The 20000-nt window shown below is 51.2% G+C and overlaps 1 protein-coding gene across 2 annotated transcripts in view; it reads left to right on the forward strand.

Moving 5' to 3' along the window:
* Positions 1-20000, forward strand: part of bmpr1bb (bone morphogenetic protein receptor, type IBb) — a 63221-nt gene that overhangs the window by 32163 nt on the left and 11058 nt on the right. For both annotated transcript variants that reach the window (XM_077020576.1, XM_077020577.1), the window contains 2 exons: positions 7381-7603; positions 17446-17605. In XM_077020576.1, the coding sequence (XP_076876691.1) occupies positions 7489-7603; positions 17446-17605 (275 nt within the window). In that variant the 5' untranslated portion in view covers positions 7381-7488. The remainder of the gene's footprint in view (positions 1-7380; positions 7604-17445; positions 17606-20000) is intronic.

Here is a 20000-nt window from a genome sequence, read left to right on the forward strand (position 1 = left end):
GGGTGCATAGTGTGTGTGTGTGTGTGTGTGTGTGTGTGTGTGTGTAGGGGGGGGGGGGGGGTGTTGATTGCTCAAGTGCTGTAATGATTCTTTTGCAATATTGTTTTACAAGAGTCTGAAACAAGAGCTCCCCTGTTCCACAGCGAGGCTTGGCTCTGGACTGAAAGGTCTAGTGTGAAAGTGCTCTCCCCACACCAGGCCAGCAATACACCATTAGCCCTCGAGACCTTTCTCAAGCCCAACTCACTTACAATATTTCACATTTACAGCAGCTAATTATTCAGAGCAGACCTCAGCGCTCTCTCTCTCTCTCTCTCTCTCTCTCTCTCTCTCTCTCTCTCTCTCTCTCTCTCTCTCTGTCTCTCTCTCTCTCTTACACACACACACACACACTCTCCCCCCTCTCCCTCTTTTGCCCCCCCCCCCCTTTAACCCCCACTTTCCCCTCCCCCACTACATTAGATGTGGGTGTGAAAGAGTAGAAGTATTAATGCTCTCTGGCTGCTGCGTTATGCTGTGAACCCCCTCAGTGGAGATGTCAGACATGTTTCTCTCTTCATGATTCACTGTGTGGTCTTGTGATTTAGTTTCCACGCCACACACTTTTCCTCCCCGGCTTGTCCGTCCTGCTGACACAGGCGTTTTTATCTGCATAGGGTGCCTTCATGTTCTGCACTGGGAGAAGTTGTCCTTAATGTCAGATATTGTGTGTGACTGTGGGTGTCCACCTCTCCACATGCTCCTCGACCCCTCATAAACAGTTTGTGCGGGAAACACTTTTAGATGTAGGGTGGGGCGGGTCCAGTTGAGGTGGGGCGGGGCGGGGCGGGGCGAGGCGGGGCGGGGCGGAGGATCAGGAACATGTACACACGTGTTGCTGCCCGTGAAAGGTGGGTGGGACTTCTTGGTGGGCGGGGCCCAACACAGACAAGGTTCCTGTTATTAAATAAAGAGGCAGGGAGGGTGAGGCATGGTGGTAATGTTCCAGCATGTGGGGAGGGGGTGTCGCCGTGGTAATGCTCTGGCTTGGGGGGGGGGGGGGGGGGGGGGGGTTAGGTGGCACTCATATGCTGTTCTTGGCTACTGGCTCCGGTTGCCTTGACAATGGAAAATCACAGCAATCTCTCCAGGTTGGGTCACCTCTGTTCCAGCTGGAGGCCGAACTGCGGTGGTGTGTGTGTGTGTGTGTGTGTGTGTGTGTGTGTGTGTGTGTGTGTGCGTCTGTGTGTGTCTGTGCGTGTGTGTGTGTGTGTGTGTGTGTGTGTGTGTGTGTGTGTGTGTGTGTGTGTGTGTGTGTGCGTCTGTGTGTGTGTGTGTGTGTGTGTGTGTGTGTGTGTGTGTGTGTGTGTGTGTGTGTGTGTGTGTGCTTATGACGAGGAACGCAGGTGAAAGCTGAACAACAGGTGGGTTCGGGGGGGGATTACCCATTTCAAATGGAAAAGTGGAAAAATTAGCAGGAGTAGGGCTGGGATCATTTCTGTAGCAGACTGAGTGGCCGCCCTACATTCTGAAGGGGCCGTCCCCCTTTTACAAAAGAAAGACTTCTGTCTTCGCGGCCTCGGCCGTGTTATATGTCCAGAAGTATGCAACGGCTCATCTCCGTGGACCCTGGGTGTGCAGGGAAGGCCCAGGCATGCTGGGATGCTGTGAGTAACACTCCTCCGTCCTGACCGCTTCTGAAGTGTTGTGGTGATTTGAAATGGCTGGAATGGGGCACTGAACAGACAAGCTCTGTTTGGCATAATGAACAGTGTTCAAATGATGTTCAGAGCGAATTATTTGTTTCCATTCCTGCCCTTATTCAAGCATCTTGTAGATTAAAATACAAATAGGTTTGTAGAAAAACAAATATACGTATAGAATTTGTATATGTATTCATCATGAGCCGCTTGTGTATGAGCTACCAAACTACTTCACTCAATACGGCTGGTTGCACTTGAGGTTCATGGTTTGACTTTTGGAAGATCGTTTTAGTGAGCCGAGCAGTGATGAGATCCAGAGATCCAGAGATGTTGCGCTGAGGGCAGCTCTCTGAGGCATGCTTCACATTTCACTGGGAACACAGGATTGCAGTCCCAGACATCCGCCTCCTCCGTCTCGCTACACCCTCCACCCTGTCTCTACATCCCCTCCACCCCCCACTCCCAAACGTACAGCCCTCTTCCCCATTCACCCCATCCATACACCCCTTCTGCTCCACCTACACCCATCTCTACATCGCCATTACATCACCCCCACCGCTGTCTCTAAATTCCCTATACCCACCATGGCAGACGAAAAACACCCCAGACAGGACCAGGCGAGAACACTCCAGAGCAGACAGCAGGAGAATCAACCCCAGACACTGCACTCCGACAGCTGCGTCTCGGATCTCCACCGTCGTGCCCCTTTATCGGACATGAGGAAACCTCATTAAAGCCCCCCACCTCCCACTCCAGCCCTCTGCTCTCGCTTTCGAAGGCCCTCCATCACTGCCCTTCTTTGACACTGAAGACAGGCCCAGACCCTGTATGGCCGCCTATGTGCTGCTATTAATTTAAACAGGAAGCCTCTGTCATCTCTGTGGGGCTTCAGCTGTAGTCTTTGCCCTCAGATGAAACTATATCCACATCCGCCCTGCTCTCCTTCAGACACACGCCGCTTCACCCCCAACACACAACTGCATGGAAATCTGGCCAAAATAAGTCCATAATTGGGATTGAGATCTCCTGCGGCAGAGACACTCGACGAGTCAGGCAGGTCATAACGACTTTTACCCGATTCAGTGTTCACACCTCCAGGCGGCTTTTATGGAGACATCATGTGCGTGGGCCTGTGTGTGTGTGTGTGTGTGTGTGTGTGTGTATATGTGTGTGTGTGTTTCATTCTGATCCCTCTTCATACACTACTAATACGCCCGCACGGGGCTTCGATAATACTAGAGGTAGCCGTACAAGCCCGAGCATGCCCCACAGATGAGACTCCTGTGAGACTCCTGTGAGATGTCAATGAGACGTTTTAATAAGCGTCACGTGCGCCGCTGGCCTTCGAGCACTATTCTCGTGGCACACGTGCGAGGGAGCTGCATGGGCCTGCAGCTTGCACTCGTGCACTGAATCAGGACCCCCAGATCTTTGTGCAATCTCCACCGTCTGCAATACCCCAAGACGCATTGTGTCCGAGTTCACCCCATGTGTGTGCTGCGATTTGTAAACACAATGATGACGCGAGGCTGTTTGGCAGTTACTTGAACTACTCACCGTTTCTTTCAAAGCAGGATTAAATAAGCAAATTGGTTTAAATGCTGCTTGAAGCACTAGAGCGTGTGAGACTCAAAAATAAACAAGTTTTGCTTTCTGGCATTAGAGCAGTGATGCAGTTTTACACGTGCGTTCTTTTAAAAACGCACTGCCGTTTTATGAAGCCGTGATTCCTGGGAAGAGGCAAGCTAACACTGTCCCCTTATTACGCCGCCCTCAAGATGTCTCCTTCCTCAGAGAAAAACAACCGCTTTCTCTCCTCCGCTCTATCCTCTGGTCTTGTCACTCCATTCTCCCACAGAGATGCTTGCTGTGACAATGTCTTATTCCTCTTGAGAGGTTTCTTTCTCTCTTTTTTGTTGTTTTTCTTCTCTCTCTCTTTAAGACCGGCATTCTTTTGTGACTTCAAAAGGTTCATCGGTTGTGAGAATGCTCTGTGGCATCCCATCGTGCGGGGTTTTTGCATATTCATGTCCCTTCGTGCGGGGTTTTTTGCATATTCATGAAGCCTTCTATCCGCCACTGAAGGCTCACTGCTGGAGAGTAGCAGTTCTGAATGAGGAACTGTAAAGTCAGGCTCTCCAGAACCTGTGTGCTGCTGTGAATGCGTACAAAGGGGGTTCATGAAGGAATTAAACACCCATGAAAGCCGAGGCTTTGCCCCTTTACTGAGGTGTTGTTGTCCCCCCACGTTAATTACTGTAGGTTACATGATACAGGTTTGCTTTATGTCTTCGTTCACTACAGTAGCGTGCGAGGGCTGAATTCTGTGGTCTGTCCTACAACAGTTCTGTAAAGTTGCTTAAATGTGTCCTGCCAAAATGAGAATTGATCGAAAAAAAAGTTTTTGCGGAGACACGGTTCTCTAAGAAAGGTTAGTGATCCTCCGTCTGGCGCTTTGGTAGATAAGCAACAGTGTCCGGTGAGGCAGGTCTGCGGCATCCAGACATCCTGCACGTGACCGTTGCCTCTTTGTGTGGTCACCTGACGGAGTTCTTGCCCTCTCCTGTGCGATCTTGATCCTGGAGGGGACAGCGAAGAGAAGGGTGTGTGTGCTTGAGGGGCAGAGCCGGAGGTGATGGAGGAAGACCATGGTGGAGGCAGACCAAGATGGAGGTGATGGAGCAGTTTTCCGAATGGGGCGGATCCGCCGATGATCTCAGACCTCTGGGCGGTGGGATCCTGCTCGACTTTCCCACCTGCACGCAGCTGTTGGGCTCGAGGAAACGGATGGTTTTCACACACGACTCTGGGCTTGAGCTCTTAAACCCTAAAGCCCCCTCCCACGATACCCCACCACCACCACCACCACCACCACCACCACCACCCTCAACAAACCAGCCGCCAAAAAGAAAAATCCCCCTGTCGGATTTTCACAGTCCCCAGGGTCAATGCTGCCGTTAAGTGGAACATTGCTCATGGCATGCATTCCATCAGTGGCCATTGTAACTTTAGAATTCCTTCCTCCACGCCGGCCTTGCTGTGCCTCTTTGTTTCTCCATCGGGTTGGGAATTTTGTGCTTGTCCCACTGATTTTCCCCTGGCGAGAGGGAGAATAAGAGGCCCTCACCCACAGACCAGTGGCAAATCTGTTGTGTACACTAGGGTGAATCTTGGCTCGTCTCTCTTCTCCACTAGATGAGTTTTATCGGGCCTGGCTGTGCTGTTTGGCCAAGCTTTGATGGGTTATTGTGTTTCCACGGCAATAAAACCGCTGATGTGATGCTGATGTGTAGAGCAGAGGGTGGAAGTCTGGCCGTGCGCTCTAGGGATTCCCAAACGGTGCAAACGTTCCTTCTCGGATGAGACTAGTCCCAGTGCTGCACAGCTAACGGGTCGCACATACCTGCAGTTCCGGGCCGGAAGCATCCTTGTTGGGCTGATGGGACTTGGACAGGGCTGCCGTTTGGATGATGGTTTATGAAATTCGTGTGAGCATGGCGTCGGAGTTGAGTGTGAGGCCTTATGTCCCCTGTGGGGGGGGACCGACTGACCGTCTTTGCACCGGGTGTCTAATCGAGCTTGGGGGGGACAACATGAGCCATTCTGAACACAGGGGTCATCCCCAGTCACATATATCAGCTCCGATGTTTTGCGAGTAATGGGAATGACGACTCCAGTGCCAGATTGAGACGTGAAGCACTGAGCCACATCACTTCCACCTGTCTGGCCTCCTCATGGATCTGAGCAGGACCTTTCTCGCTCTCTCTCTCTCTCTTTTTTTTCTTCTTCCCCTTCTTCTATCATCTCCTTTCTCGCCATATTCTATACGCAACATCTCCAAAGGCTCCACGGAGGGCCATGGCTCAAGAAGAGAGAGAGTGGTGGGGGGGGGGGGGGGGGGTGGAGGTGGGCGGGGGCCGGCAGTGGGACACCCAGCAGGCAGGAGAGGGGGAGAAAGGCCAAGTGATTCATCTCAGCGTTGAGGTTCCTCTCCCTTTGAACGGAGATGATCAATGAGTCCCGCTCCACCGGGGAGGAAGAGTGGAGACACATCAGCAGCTGAAAGCCAGGAGCGAAATCGAGTGATGAAGCTCAGCCATAAATCAGCCACGTCGGACATTCAAAAAGCTCCTGAGTTACAGGTCGAATGTAGCTTCATCTTCACTTTGTTCCTTGTCGCTCTTTCTAAATCTTCTCAGACTTTGCGCGTGTTCTGAACGTTCTCTATTGGCTCCGTTCTCTTGAAAAGGATTGCAGAGCGGGTGAGTTTAACGGAATGTGCGCAAGCGTGCATACATGTATATGCGTATATATGCGATAGCGGGGGGCGTTTGCGTCAGGGCCGGCGTGGATCGGCGCCTGGTACGCCCTCGGGCACTTGCTGTCCCACTGCCCTGCCGATGCCCATCTCCCGCACGGAGGAGAGTGCCAATCCAATTACTCATCATACGAGGCACCAGCACGGCCGGCTTGATGTAATCTCGGTAATAGCTTACTTAATCGGCTTAACTTGTAACTCGCAGAAAGTCTTTTGCTGTGAGATTGGGGGGAGTTTCCTTGGGAGATTAGAGGTGGGAGGGGCGAGGGCCACGTAGGTGGGGGTCGTGGCCTGGAGGTGAGGCTCAGAGTCACCTGATGTGTGAATGCCTTTTGTTATGCGCGGTTTTTCGCCGTTGTGTGTTTTCACTGGCTGCTTTGTGTGCTGTAACTGGGCCATAATAATGTGTCACTCAAATGTCAGCACCCTGTAGAGCTAAGGAGGAAATGCTTAAACCGGCGGCTGAAAAGGAACCCCCTTCGGCCGAAGTTTTTGCCATTCTGTGGCGGACTGCTTGTGCATCTCGCCGTGACACACTTAGCACCGGCCTGCGTGCTCTCGTGCGAGATGGAGTGGAGAGCCTGCGGACCTTACGCCGGTGGCGACAGCGGCATCCTGAGCTTTGCCGATGGTGCTGGTGATCGATGGGGCGTGCTCCTCGTTAATCGTCTGCTGCGCAGCTGAAAGGCAGCTGTCTGTGAGAGACGTGAAGCAGCATTCAGATGGACACGGCGAGCTGAAGAAGCCACGTTAGGAGCTTAGCACTGCTCGCTCTCCTTCTCTCTATTCCTCTCTCTCTCTTTCTCTCTCCATCTCTGTCTCTCTCTCTCTCCTTCCCTTTCTCTTTCCCTCTCTCTCCCTCTTAGTCTTCCTCTTTCTCTCTCTCTCTCTCTCTCTCCCCCCCCCCCCCCCCCCCCCTTCGTGTTTGGGCCTGTCTTTAGGGGTCAGAACAGCGGCCTCTCTCAGGCTATGTCACCCCTCCTCTTGGCCCATCTTTTAGAGCTCAGCCCTCCCTCCTCCTGTGTGTGAGTGGGGTAAAGGGGTCCAGCAGAGCGAGGTGGGCGGGGCTTTTGCCTCAGCTGCACGGATCCCCTGCTCCTTTTATTGTAACTCCCTCCACCCACCCCACCCTCCACCCCCCACAGGGGGTGTCCGGTGGGAGTGGGACGGCCCAAACACACAGGCGACACTGCATGTGTGAGTGTGTGTGTGTGTGTGTGTGTGTGTGTGTGTGTGCATGTGTGCGTGGGGTGGGGGGGGGGGGGGTATGTGTGCGTGACTGAGAGAGTGAGCAACTGAGTAACACCCTCTCTCCTCCTCCTCCTCTGTGTTTCTCTCTCTCTCTCTCTCTCTCTCTCTCCGTCTCTCCTCCCATCTCAGCCAGGCTGTCGGCGTGGAGTAGCAGTGGAGACATCGCGGCGTGCGCACGTGGGTGTGGGTGTGTGGCGGGCAGAGTTTTCGGCGGCTGGCAGGAGCGCACACACACTCATGGCCTGCTTTCTCGGACCGCGGGGCCTCGGGACGCCGTTCCCGTGGGATAGAGGACACAGGACCCTGTTGCCGCTGCTCCTGTTGGTCCTGAGCGCTCTGGACTCCTGTTATGGTGAGTACTGCGGGCAGACGGCCGAGCCGCCAACACCGCACTCACACTACACCTGGAGAAACTTCAGCAATACGCCGAACATGCACTCTGGTCAGGTCTCCTCACCCAGCCTTGCTACAGGGACTGTCAGAAAGAGGCTCTCAGGGCTTTGGATGTCAAGGCTATTTTTTGCATGCTGGTATTTATGTTGGGGCAAAGCTGTTGTGATCAGAGTATTTAACCTCCACCCCCCCATCAACCACCCCTCCACTCCCCCTGCAGTCGCCTTTCGTGTTTTGAATTTTTGTCAGACGCCAAACTTGTATCCCCTCGGTTGGGATTAAACACAACATAACTTTATACTGTGAACTCTATAGGTTCTAATCAATACACGTGACATCCCGTGTCTTCCTTGTAATATAGTGGATATAGTTGTTAAAAGGACATTTAATAGAATGTCTCAATCGGCTGATTAAAACAAATCTGTACATTTTGTTATTGTATTTTCTCCTGTCTTAAAAAAAGAAAGGGAACCGAACCGCTAAGTCCCGTCATCGGTTTTATGCCAGCTTCAGGGTTAGCGGCAGATGTTAGAAGGCTCAGGTTTTGCTCCGTGTCGTTTTGACTTGCTGGTGTGGCATTTGGCGATGTCTTTGAAGTGGGCCCACAAACCATCAGTTGTCAGACACTTGTTAAATGCACAGTTGTCTGTCGGGTTGTAAACGGCCATCCTGCGCCCCGTAGACACCCTCGTCCCTACCCCGCCCCGCGAGCACATGGACGTGGCACACGCCACTACGTACACTCCTCGATGCGGGCCTGTGCGTGGCCCACCGAGCCTTGGATCCTCGGGCCTGATCTTCTCCTACAGTTGGAGCGAACCCCCAAAATGGAGACAGAGAACTGAATCTGTGAAACACCGTCATCGCTAAGTTCAGTTATGTGACTGGCCTCCCTGCAATCCCAAGCTCATTTTTACAGTTTGTGGTGTTTTCTAGTTCTATTTGCTTGCATGAGGCAGAGTTGAAACTTTTGATAATGTGTTGAATGTAGAGAGTGTTGCTGTGCAACTTTGCTTTTTGAGCTGGCAAATTCAGGCTTTGTGTCCGACGAAGTTAATGTTCCATTTCTGTCATTAGGTCGACAGCACTGCGCCAGTTTCTGACTGGTGGCATTCTCGTCTTTTTGGTGGATTTGTTTTTAAAACTCAATTTTCTCACATTAAGTACCACAAATATATGGCATTTATGCAGAATACTTAGTTTGTGAGACCGGCCAGCATGTCTCTAATCTGTAAGAAAAAAATTGATCACATTTTTGCAGTAGTTCAGTATTAAACAGAGAGCAAATCAGACACTGTTATGGTTTGTGTCATGGGCCTGAATGTTGCGTCTGATGGAAAGTGCCTCTCGTCCTTCTCTTACACTTGTTACGTCATGGCGGAGACTGTCTGGCCTACACGGTCTACATGGTGATGGCTAACAGTGTACGCAGACTGCAATCATGGACTCCAGTTGTTATGCCTTTGGCACACTGATAGGGTTGAAAACCAGTGCCAGCAGTGTTTTACCCACTGGCTAAGGGGCCAAGATAAGTGTAGACATGAACAGTGAACATTTGTGCCCAGACTTCTTGTGTGTGTGTGTGTGTGTGTGTGTGTGTGTGTGTGTGTGTGTGTGTGTGTGTGTGTGTGTGTGTGTGTGTGTGTGTGTGTGTGTGTAGGAATTTTGGCTAACAACTTTCCCAACATAGTGCACTGACCAATCCCTGCCTTGGTTTGCTAATGCCAGGCAACAGAAATCTTAATCTCTGCCGTCATCCACTTGTTGCTGGTTTCTGGTCTCATTCTGGCTGTTAGTTTTCCTCGGGCCCAGAGACGGGGCACTGGGCCCGGGCCGTGTGTGTGTGGCTTCATGTGCTGTGTACATTCTCTCCCTACCAGACAGAACCAGGACACTCAGACCGCCGTGCCTCACCCAGCGGATCGGCCTATGGCTGCAGTCCCCAACAAAAATGCCTTTTATCCCAGAATGCTTTTCCCCGAGGGACCTGGAGCTGCGTGGCACAGGGGCAACTGACTCACCTTGGCTTTATGGACTACACACAGATGCCTTTTACACACACACACGCAAACACACCCCTCCCCTGCCCACTTACCATGACGGACCAGTTCGGGTTTAGTCATCTGTTTTCTTAGTTTAAGCCCATTACTTTTTCTTACAGAACTATTTGTCAGTGGGAAGTTGGCATCATCTCAGTGCCACACCACATCACCAAAATGGGCCATCTTCAAGTTGTAGCAAATATGGCAGTAGGACATTGATGGTGTCGTTTGTAAAAGGCCTCTTCTATCCGCCGTGTGTACGTGGCTCGAAGCGTCTCGCCTTGATGGCGGCACGGGCTGCGTAGCAGACGACAGTGCAGGCTCGGCCGCGTAAACAAGTCCAGCTCTGTGCGCCTTATCTCGGCACGACCTTCAGGGAGGGAATGTGGGTCCTGCTCTCTCACTAAACACTCCCCCAAGGAGCTCATAGTCGTCAAGGTGACATTCTTCTGTGTATGTATCAGTGTCTGTAAAAGTAAGTGAGTGACTGAAAGAAAGTGTGTGTGGGCAAAATGAGTAAAGTTACTAACTCACCTCAAAGCAAGTTGTTGACAGCTGCTCTCTCCTGGACGGTTTGGCCTGTCAGCGTTTAATAGTTCATGCTCTAAGGAGAGATTGTGTTATTTACTGCTCACACCCCTGTGACTGGTCCACCAACTCTTAGGCAGTGGTCTGGCAGTAGTATGCTGCAGTAATACACTGCAGTAGTATAAATGAATAGTGTGCTGATGTAGTACACTGCAGTAGTATAAAGGAGTAATAAACTGCAGTATCACATACTGGAGTAATATACTGGTTTAATAACTTGTAGCTACTATAACTTGGAGTTGTATCATGAGGTCTGTTGGAAGAGGTTACATGAGTTCTGTTAAAGATGGCAGCCGTGGTGGAAGTGTTCACCCTCTCCAGAGCATAGAGTGTGTGAGGGACTCAGGAGGGGGGTGAAAGGGCGTGTAGAAGTAAAAGAACAGGGATGAGGTGGGGGTGAAGGGGGGGAAGGAGTGAGTGAGTGTGTGTGTGTGTGTGTGTGTGTGTGTGTGTGTGTGTGTGTGTGTGTGTGTGTTCGTTCATGCATGAGAGCATCCATGTTTTGGGGGGTCTGCGGGCTATTCCAGCCGAACCGGATGGACGGCTTCCTGACAGGATGCGGATCAGATTCCCGCAAACAGAACCTGATCCGGCTGACGCTGGGATGTGGCGCTCCGGTGGTGGCCCTGTGTGAGGGGCCCCTGTGTCCCCTCCACCCTGCACCTGTGCCCAGAGGAGCATGAGGAGAGTGGAGGAGGGGCGGGGGGGAGGGGGCGGGGGGAGAGGGCGTGCTCCTTCCTTAAACCGACACCCTCATTACCACTAAAGCTCAGATGATTATGGGTGTAATAGTTCCTGAAGTGTCGGAGGCCGCGTCAGTGTAAACGAAGGAGCTCAAATGAAGCGGTGGGCGGAGACTTGTTATGTTAAATATGTTTGTAGAGGAAAGGAAAAAAAAAAGGCGGTCTAATTACCGCGTCCCGACAAAGCGCGATTTGAGAGTGTATAAACATTTGCACAGCGCCGCCTGCGAATGTGACATTTGAATCGACTAACGTAAACAGCAGCAGGCTAACCATGCGCGATGAAGTTATCGAGGCTGAAATGTTTAAATAACACGAGTTGCGTAAGAGGCCGGCACAAAAGACCCGGGCAAACTCTCGCGCCGCCAATAACCTCTCTTACATGTGCACATGACAGACGAGGAACAGGTGCACGAAGGCTGCAGGACTGAAGTGAGGAGCTTTATCTGGGATCCAGCATTGTGTGTGTGTGTGTGAGAGAGAGAGGAAGACGGATGGAGAGAGTGAGCGGGTGTGGGAGGTGGCAGCGGCCTGTAGATGAAGATGGAGGAGCGGAGGGTCTCCCACGGCCCTCTTCATGCCTAAACATGGTGTGGAAGGATAAGCCTGTAGGCTGGGGTATGGGGGAGGGGTGGTCGGTGGAGAGGGGGCGGTGCAGGCGGTCCATGACACGCCCCCTCACATGCCCCTGTGCCGGTCCGTTAGAACAGGACGACTATTTTTTTCTTATTTGTCATGTGAGCCCATGGCAGAATTTCACCGTCTCAAATATCCCACCACGAGTGTGTGGCCTGAGATTGATGGGCTGGCCTTTGTTGTCTGGGCAACAGTGAACCAGGAAACATTAGAGTGACATTGTGGCATGTGTACGGTCTGTATTTTTGGTGGGGTGCATCGTTTGTCATTACACCACATGTCAGTACATATGCAGTCCGTCGAAATGCTGACACTCCCTGTGTGTTCTCGTGAAGGTTACCATCAACAGCACCTGTCTCGTCTGCCTGTCTGAAGGTCCAGGATGACTGCGCCCACTCAGACAGATGCGCTAGAGCACGCGGTTATGGAAACATCGCCCTTTGTCTTTGAGCAGGGAACAGACATGAGAAGACTTCTCCCTCCATGACCTCTGAAGGGAGGGTTCTGTCCTGTTCCATCCCGTCCACATCGTCAGCTCTCGCTAGGGATGCCGGCGGGTTCAGGGACACGCGATAAGCTCCTCCACAGCAGGGCTGAACAGGTGCAGGCATCAGAGATGGGTAGAGCACACCACCTGCAAACAGCGTGCTGTTCATCTTATTATTATTTTTTATTTAATGTTACTACAGCACCATGGGCCTGAGAGAGTAACATACTTTTAATCTTCTGTATGCCCTTTACATACTGAAAATTGACAAATAAAGCTGACCGCCGACTTAACTTAAGATGACCAGAAATAAAGAAATATAGTTCAGATTTCTATTATGTCTGAGTCACATATCCATCACAGAGTAACATCTAAGGAGTGAAAAGCAAATGTCACCAGATTTAAGTAAGATGCATTTTATTTGAGATTAAGTGTTTTTTTTTTTTTACTGAGAGCTGTGCATTGCTGTGGCATGTTTGCAGTAGATCAAACAGCAGATGTACCGCCCACAGCTGATGTACCGCCCACAAGAGATGAAACACTCATTTGTACATGGCAGTAGTATCGGTTTTGGGGGACTGGAGAAGTGTGATCACATGACCTGTACTGGGGGACTGGAGAAGTGTGATCACATGACCTGCACTAGGGGACTGGAGAAGTGTGATCACATGACCTGTACTGGGGGACTGGAGAAGTGTGATCACATGACCTGTACTGGGGGACTGGAGAAGTCAATCAAATTTTATTTATATAACACTTTTTACAACAGTTGTTGTCACAAAGCAGTTTTACAAGTGTCCGAGTCCAAGCCCCCAGTGAGCAAGCCAAGGGTGACAGTGGCAAGGAAAAACTCCCTAAGTGCATGAGGAAGAAACCTTGAGAGGAACCAAGACTCAGGGGGGGAACCCATCCTCCTCTGGCCGATGCCGGTCAACAAGAGAAGTGTGATCACATGACCTGTACTAGGGGACTGGAGAAGTGTGATCACATGACCTGCACTAGAGGGCTGGAGAAGTGTGATCACATGACCTGCACTAGGGGACTGGAGAAGTGTGACCACATGACCTGCACTAGGGGACTAGAGAAGTGTGATCACATGACCTGCACTAGGGGACTGGAGAAGTGTGATCACATGACCTGCACTAGGGGACTGGAGAAGTGTGATCACATGACCTGTACTGGGGGACTGGAGAAGTGTGATCACATGACCTGTACTGGGGGACTGGAGAAGTGTGATCACATGACCTGCACTGGGGGACTGGAGAAGTGTGATCACATGACCTGTACTGGGGGACTGGAGAAGTGTGATCACATGACCTGTACTGGGGGACTGGAGAAGTGTGATCACATGACCTGCACTGGGGGACTGGAGAAGTGTGATCACATGACCTGTACTGGGGGACTGGAGAAGTGTGATCACATGACCTGTACTGGGGGACTGGAGAAGTGTGATCACATGACCTGTACTGGGGGACTGGAGAAGTGTGATCACATGACCTGTACTGGGGGACTGGAGACAGGTCATTCAGGCCTGCAGTGTCATTCAAGCCTCCCCGGGGCAGAGAGGGATGGAAAGTGGAACAGACAGATGAGAAGATAGAGAGATGGGAGCCCATCAATCCCTAAGCCATTGGTCACGCCAGCCATAGGGATCCAGCCCTGGGGCCAGATGAAAGCAGCAAATGCGGAACAAATTGGTGGCTCTCTCCATCATCCCAGACGGCTGTCCCCCGGGCGATGGGCTGTCTGGGGGGGCTGCAGCCTCTGCTTGTTTGTATTGGAATGGGAACACTGGGAAGGGGGCGGGGCTGTGGTGGGTGCCTGATGGGTAGATGCGTCGCTGCCCTGGGAGCTGGGTCATGAGAAGGCTCATGTGGGGAGATTTATGTTCTCCACCTGGTGGCCTCTGGCAGACGCCCGGTCCGGACGTGGCACGCGGCAGTCTTAATCTGACTCTGCCGACTTTGGGTGTAAACGGCAAGCAGTGTCAAATCCGCCGCTCACGTCTTACCCTGAGGATCTGTTTGGGGTTTGCGGAGGGGCTAGAAGCTTGCGGAGATCATGTGGCACATGTATGATGCGCACTGGGTCTCCCCAGGAGCACCTGGGACCAACGCACGCTCCTGTGTGATGAGTGAGTGTGCCACCACTCCCCCACCCCTGGGCAAGTGTGTGTTTGCGTGTGGGTTCATGTCTGACCTTGCACATGTGTCATCACCATTCTCGCTGGCTTTGGGCACAAGAGCTGGAGCTGACGGACTGATCAAAAGCGTGTGCTGTAGCTGTAGTGTCTGCGTGTGGCAGGCCAGGGGCCAGGGGCCAGGGGCCAGGGGCCTGGGCCTTCTGCAGCCGTTCACTGTCTGTTCTGAGCTGCTTCATCAGCCACTTCCTGCCTGGCATAACTTCTTTCCTTTACTCTGTGTGTGTGTGTGTGTGTGTGTGTGTGTGTGTGTGTGTATATATATATATATATATATATATATATATATATATATATATATATATATATATATATATATATATAGTGTGTGTGTGTGTGTGTGTGTGTCTGCGCGCATTCATGTGGCCGTGTGTGTTGATTCAGCAGGATGGTTACCCAAAGATAGAAGTAACATGGGTGCTTCTATGGGACAATTTTCCGAGGCTCTACAAACCAGTGAATGCTCTCTGATTGTGTCCAGGTGAAGACACAGCTGGGCGGGGAGTCTTAAAGAGGAGCTTCTGTGGTGAAACAAACCATTTTTTGCTTTGTGCCGTTTAACCGCAGGACTGATGGTGTAGCTCATCCTGCCCTAAGGGTTTCTGCTTAATCTAGCAAATCATGACAGCTCTCCTTCCATCCCACCCTCGCTTTCTCTTTCCCTCCCTCCCTCTCTCATTCCCTCTCTCTCTCTCACTCTAACCTCCTTTCTCGTGTCATGTTACATTGTCACACTTTACATTGTGTAAAGTAATGAGCATGTGAAAACTCTAGCTATGATGAAGATATGTCATGTCCAACCAGGGCATTTATAGTTTTACAGAAGCTCTTGATTGATCTTTGACAAATTAGAGCGAGAGAGAGAAAGTGTGAGAGAGAGGAAGAGAGAGAGAGGCATTCTGTTAAATGTGAAGGGGTAAAATGACTGCCTGTGGTGGACCTGGAGTCTATGTGAGGCCCCTGCTGTGTTTATGTCTTCTACGGCCTTTAAAAGGCCTGCCTGACATCGCGTGTGTTATTAATGGACACATTCCGCCTCTCGCGGCTCCGTCAGCCCCGGGTCAGTCGGGAGACGGCGCTGGCCACCATCTGCGGGGCCCTGGGCTGCCATTCCGGAGCCGCAGGCCCCTCGCAGGCCCCCCTGTCTCCCCAGCCTCTGGTGGGGGGAGTCAGGCAGGCCGGACATCGCCACCTAGCCTCATCGCCGCGCCAAAACGGGCCGGGCCATCCATCACCCGCTAAGTAAACGCGGAGAGGTGCGTTTACACCAGAGCGATGGGGACTGTGCAGCCTCTTAATGGAGGCAAATGAGAACATAAACAGTAAGCTAAGGGTGGAGATTTATATTGCTTTTAACCCCATCGAGACAGGGGGGGGCAGGGTGTTTCCTTGGCTCCACTAAGACTCTCCTTGTTTCTCTCTCCTTTAAAAATGTCAGAGGAGACAGAACAGGAGTTTGTCATCCTCCGAAAACTAGTCATCACTGTCATAACATTTTGTCACAAGAGCTTTCAAGGCAGGCCCCTGTGCCCAGAGGGGTGCAGGGATGTTAGATTCGCTACCGTCGAGGCCGTCGCCATCTGCCCGCTTATCGCTGTGGCGACTCCCGCCCCGGCACACTGCGTTCTGTTGAAAAGCACACAGTGCCCGCTCGTTGCCAGGGCCTGAGTCAGTACAAATGAGTAAGCAACACTCAACAGCAACAAGCTGTTCCGGCCAACGCGCTCTCCTTCCCAGCTGAAGTTATGCCCCAGAGGCTCTCTCACCATGACAGGAATCGCAGCTTTTAAAAATGTCCGGGCACTCAGGGGTTGGGGGAGGTACAAGACAGGAGCACACCTAGACAACCGGGAACGTTTCCTGTAAACCTAGTACAACCGGGAACGTATCCTGTAAACTCAGCAACCTGGTGATAGTAGTGTGATAAGAGTTGTAGTTGTACGTGTTTCCCAAACAAGGACGAGAGTTGTGCATTTGCATCAGGACAGTTTATCCATTTTGTTTGAATGCATGGTGCATTTTAGTGTCTCGCACGTACCCACGCGCTTGTGAGAGTGAGCAGGTCAGTACAGCTCTGCTGCGGGGATGTTCACATAATGGTGATATAAGCATCTGGATCTCAGTGCTCCTGAAATGCACGAGATCAATCCTGGCTACGTTTCAGACATGGCATCTTCTTTCTGTCCTCACAATAAGTAAGTGTGAAAGGTAGACTAGGGTAGGCCTGAGGCTTGAAAAGATGCCTCAGTCATGACATGCTTACGAAGACACACACGCACACACATACACATGCACGTTCATCCTTTTGATCATTTTTTTTCCTCTGCACTGTCATCACATTTATGTCCTGTGAGAGGTGAAGCCACTTTCGGAGTGTATTTCTAAGGAGCATTCTTCAGTGAGCTCACAGTGGGAGCACTTACTCTCACAGCAGAGCTACAGCCCAGGGTTTTGCAAACCTATCACCTGTCTGCTCAGACATACTCCACACATTTTTGCTGCCTTTTAAATTAAGGCAAGAGCATGGCCTTCTAGGACTGGGGGATGTTCTGTTTGAAGCAGCGGGCGAAGGCAGTGCTAACTTCCACGGAGGCCACCACTGTTCTCGCTGGCCTTATGCATTTCGAGCAGAGGTGAAAGGCAATGCTAAGAAGCTCCCCTCGCCATCAGAGGAGCACCTCTCCCTGCCTGTAGGCCCCTACAATCCTGTTAAGCAGCTACATCTGCGGATTGGCAGATGGGGGGATTAGAGATTGAAGGGCAGTTTCTTTCTGGCCCCACGTAGAGACTACTGGGTTTATCTCACTCAATGGACAACCTTTGTTTTTATATTGTAGGGACCATGAAGAGAGAAGGAGCCTACAAACTGATCGCAAAAGCCAGTGGTACCAGCCATCTGCTGGAATGAGCATTTCGGTCAGGGGTGGCTTTAGCAAATGAGCTTCCGCCTACACAAGCAGAACAGGGGACGTGTAGCAAGTAGGTCCCATCCAGCGAGAAGGTCCTACCCACTGAAAAGTTCCCACCCAGAGTGAAAGTGCCACCTGGTGAGAAGGTCCCTGTGGTAAACCTGTTTTTTAATTTTATATTCTCTTCTCTCTGCAGCCAATGTGTTGGACACCATGTTGTTGAGGAATTCTGGGAAGGTAACGGTGGACAACAGGAAGGAGGAGAGTGGGGGCTCGGTGCCTGTAGTACCTGAGAGGACTCTGTGGTGCCACTGCAACCACCACTGTCCAGAGGACTCCACCAACAACACCTGCAGGTTAGTGCTACACCCACCAAGCATGGAGCAGTTGTTGCTCTCAAAAACCCACTGCAGGTGACTCAATTTCTGAATATAGTACAGCCCCCTGTATTGCATGAGACACCCCTCTATGCACCTGGTGTAATAGAAGAGGGGATTGGACGCTGACCATCTTAGATGGTGCAACAGAGGCCAAATGGGTAAGCCACCACAGGTGCTTTTGTGACAGTAGGACCCAAGTGTTGAACTCAAAAGCCAACTGGAAGGTGAGAAAAAAATAAATACCTTATTACTAGAGATTAGGATTAGAACCTGATCAGATTAGGTTCCTGATTAGATTAGGTCATCATGTTCATAAATTGACACTCTACTGCTAGACCATAAAGTTTCATTTAAAGACGAACATAAAGAGAATAAAACCTCTGCTTACTGTTTTTCGTGGGTAAAAGAACAAAGAACGCCAGGGAACAACTAAAAACTCTCTCAAACTCTGAGGAAGGATTAACTAAGAACAAACTGATTTCCCAACCAGAAGAATAATAACAAGGAAACAAATGGGAAAGAATTAGATTAGTCCTTTATCTTATATATTTTTAAAATGAGATATTAGAGAGACAACTCAAGAGAAGACAAGGACTCGAGAAGAAAGATTGTAATGGAGCTTGAGGGAAAATCCCTAGGGCTCCTACCAAAATTATCAGCCAGTCTGTATGCCAGAACTCTGAACAAAGACTCAGCAACATGAATCTGTTTTCCCAGCCCTTCAAAAACCTAACCACCAGGTGAGGCTCATTTGGCTTGCCTTGTAGGCTCCCTCTGGTGGCTGACAAAGGTCCAACCCTGCAGCCAACCCTTACAGTACTCCCTACGTTCCCAACCCAGCAGCATAGTCCCGCCGAAAGTCACGGACAAGCTCAGGGTCTAAAATACGATCAGGTGGGACCCAAAAGTGCTCCTCAGAACCGGAGCCCTCCCAGCACCTGCCATACATTGAGTAAGCAACGCACCATATAGACGGGATAGCGATCGATGATCAAAGGAGCTGGAGGTGGGGGATGGTCAAAGCTGCACAAGACTGGCTTGAGGAGGTTAAACGTGGAATGTGAGGGTAAGTGCGAGCTGGTAGAAAACTGGATTAACCTGACCAATGACCTTGAATGGGCCACTGTACTGTGGTGCTGACTTCCGGGATTTGATCCAGAGAGCCAAGTCCTTGGTTGAAAGCCACACCCCCTGCCCAGAATGGAAAGATGGCGCAGGCCACTATCACCAGTCAGCAGCCCTCTTGTGAACCCTGGCAACAGCCTGAAGAGCTTTCTATGCCCGCTGCCTAGCATGATGACAGTGGCCTACAAGACATCCGACTGCAGGAACCCCAATGTTCCTCTCCTGGTCAGCAACCATCGTGCCCACGTCAGGTGTTTCAACCAGGAGGAAGGGTTGGTGGAAGCCAGGCAGCAGAGGTTAGGCTCTAGATCCTAGTTAACTCTCTCTGTCTGGTTGTTAGACTGGGGGTGAAAACCAGAAGGGAGACTGGCTCTATCCCCCAGTAATTTGCAAAAATGTCCCCTAGAACTGGATGGCAAACAGGAGTTCCCTATCTGAAATTACATCCCTGGGAAACCCATGTGCCCATACCACATGTTTGAGAAAGAGCATGGCCGTCTCCCTGCCAGATGGGAGTTTAGGCAAAGTGATTAACTTGCTTGCCTTAGAAAAGGTCTACATTGACCAAAATCACAGTGTTGCCCTGAGATGGCGGGAGTCCTGTGATGAAGTCCAGAGTGACGTGGGACCATGGAAGAGAGAGGGTGGGCAATAGATGGAGAAGACCAGGTGGTCTGGTTCTGGGCTCTATTGCATGTGCACGCTCTGCAGGCTGCTGCATAGGCTTGCATGTCCTGGTCCATGTTCGGCCACCAGAACTGCTGACGCAGGAACTCTAGAGTGCAATTAAAGCCTGGATGTGCCGTGAACAGGGCCGAATGACCCCACTGTATTACCTTGTCCCTGATGCCTGTAGGGACATACAATTTGCCACTAGGACTTCCACCCGGATCAGGCTCAGGGCATGTTGCACCTCGGCTTCAATCCCCCATTTAATGGGAGCAGCTCGTAAGAACTATGGTCATAGGCAACTGGTAACACAGGGAGGGCTGCCAGAAAGAGAGAGAGCATCGGTCTTGATGGTCTTTAATCCCGGTTCTGTAAACTAGGACAAAGTTGAGCCGGGCGAAGAACAATCCCCATCTAGCCAGTGGTATTGCTGGATATATGCCAGGTCCTTATGTCTCCACTTGTCAAGGGCCAGATTGACTGCTAACAACTCCCTGTCGCCTATGTCATTATTCCGTTCATCAGGAGAGAGGGACATTGAGAAAAATAGGCGCGTGAGTACAGCTTCTGGTCAGTA

This window comes from Brachyhypopomus gauderio, chromosome 10 (genome assembly GCF_052324685.1).
Source record: "Brachyhypopomus gauderio isolate BG-103 chromosome 10, BGAUD_0.2, whole genome shotgun sequence".
NCBI classification, from domain to species: Eukaryota; Metazoa; Chordata; class Actinopteri; order Gymnotiformes; family Hypopomidae; genus Brachyhypopomus; species Brachyhypopomus gauderio.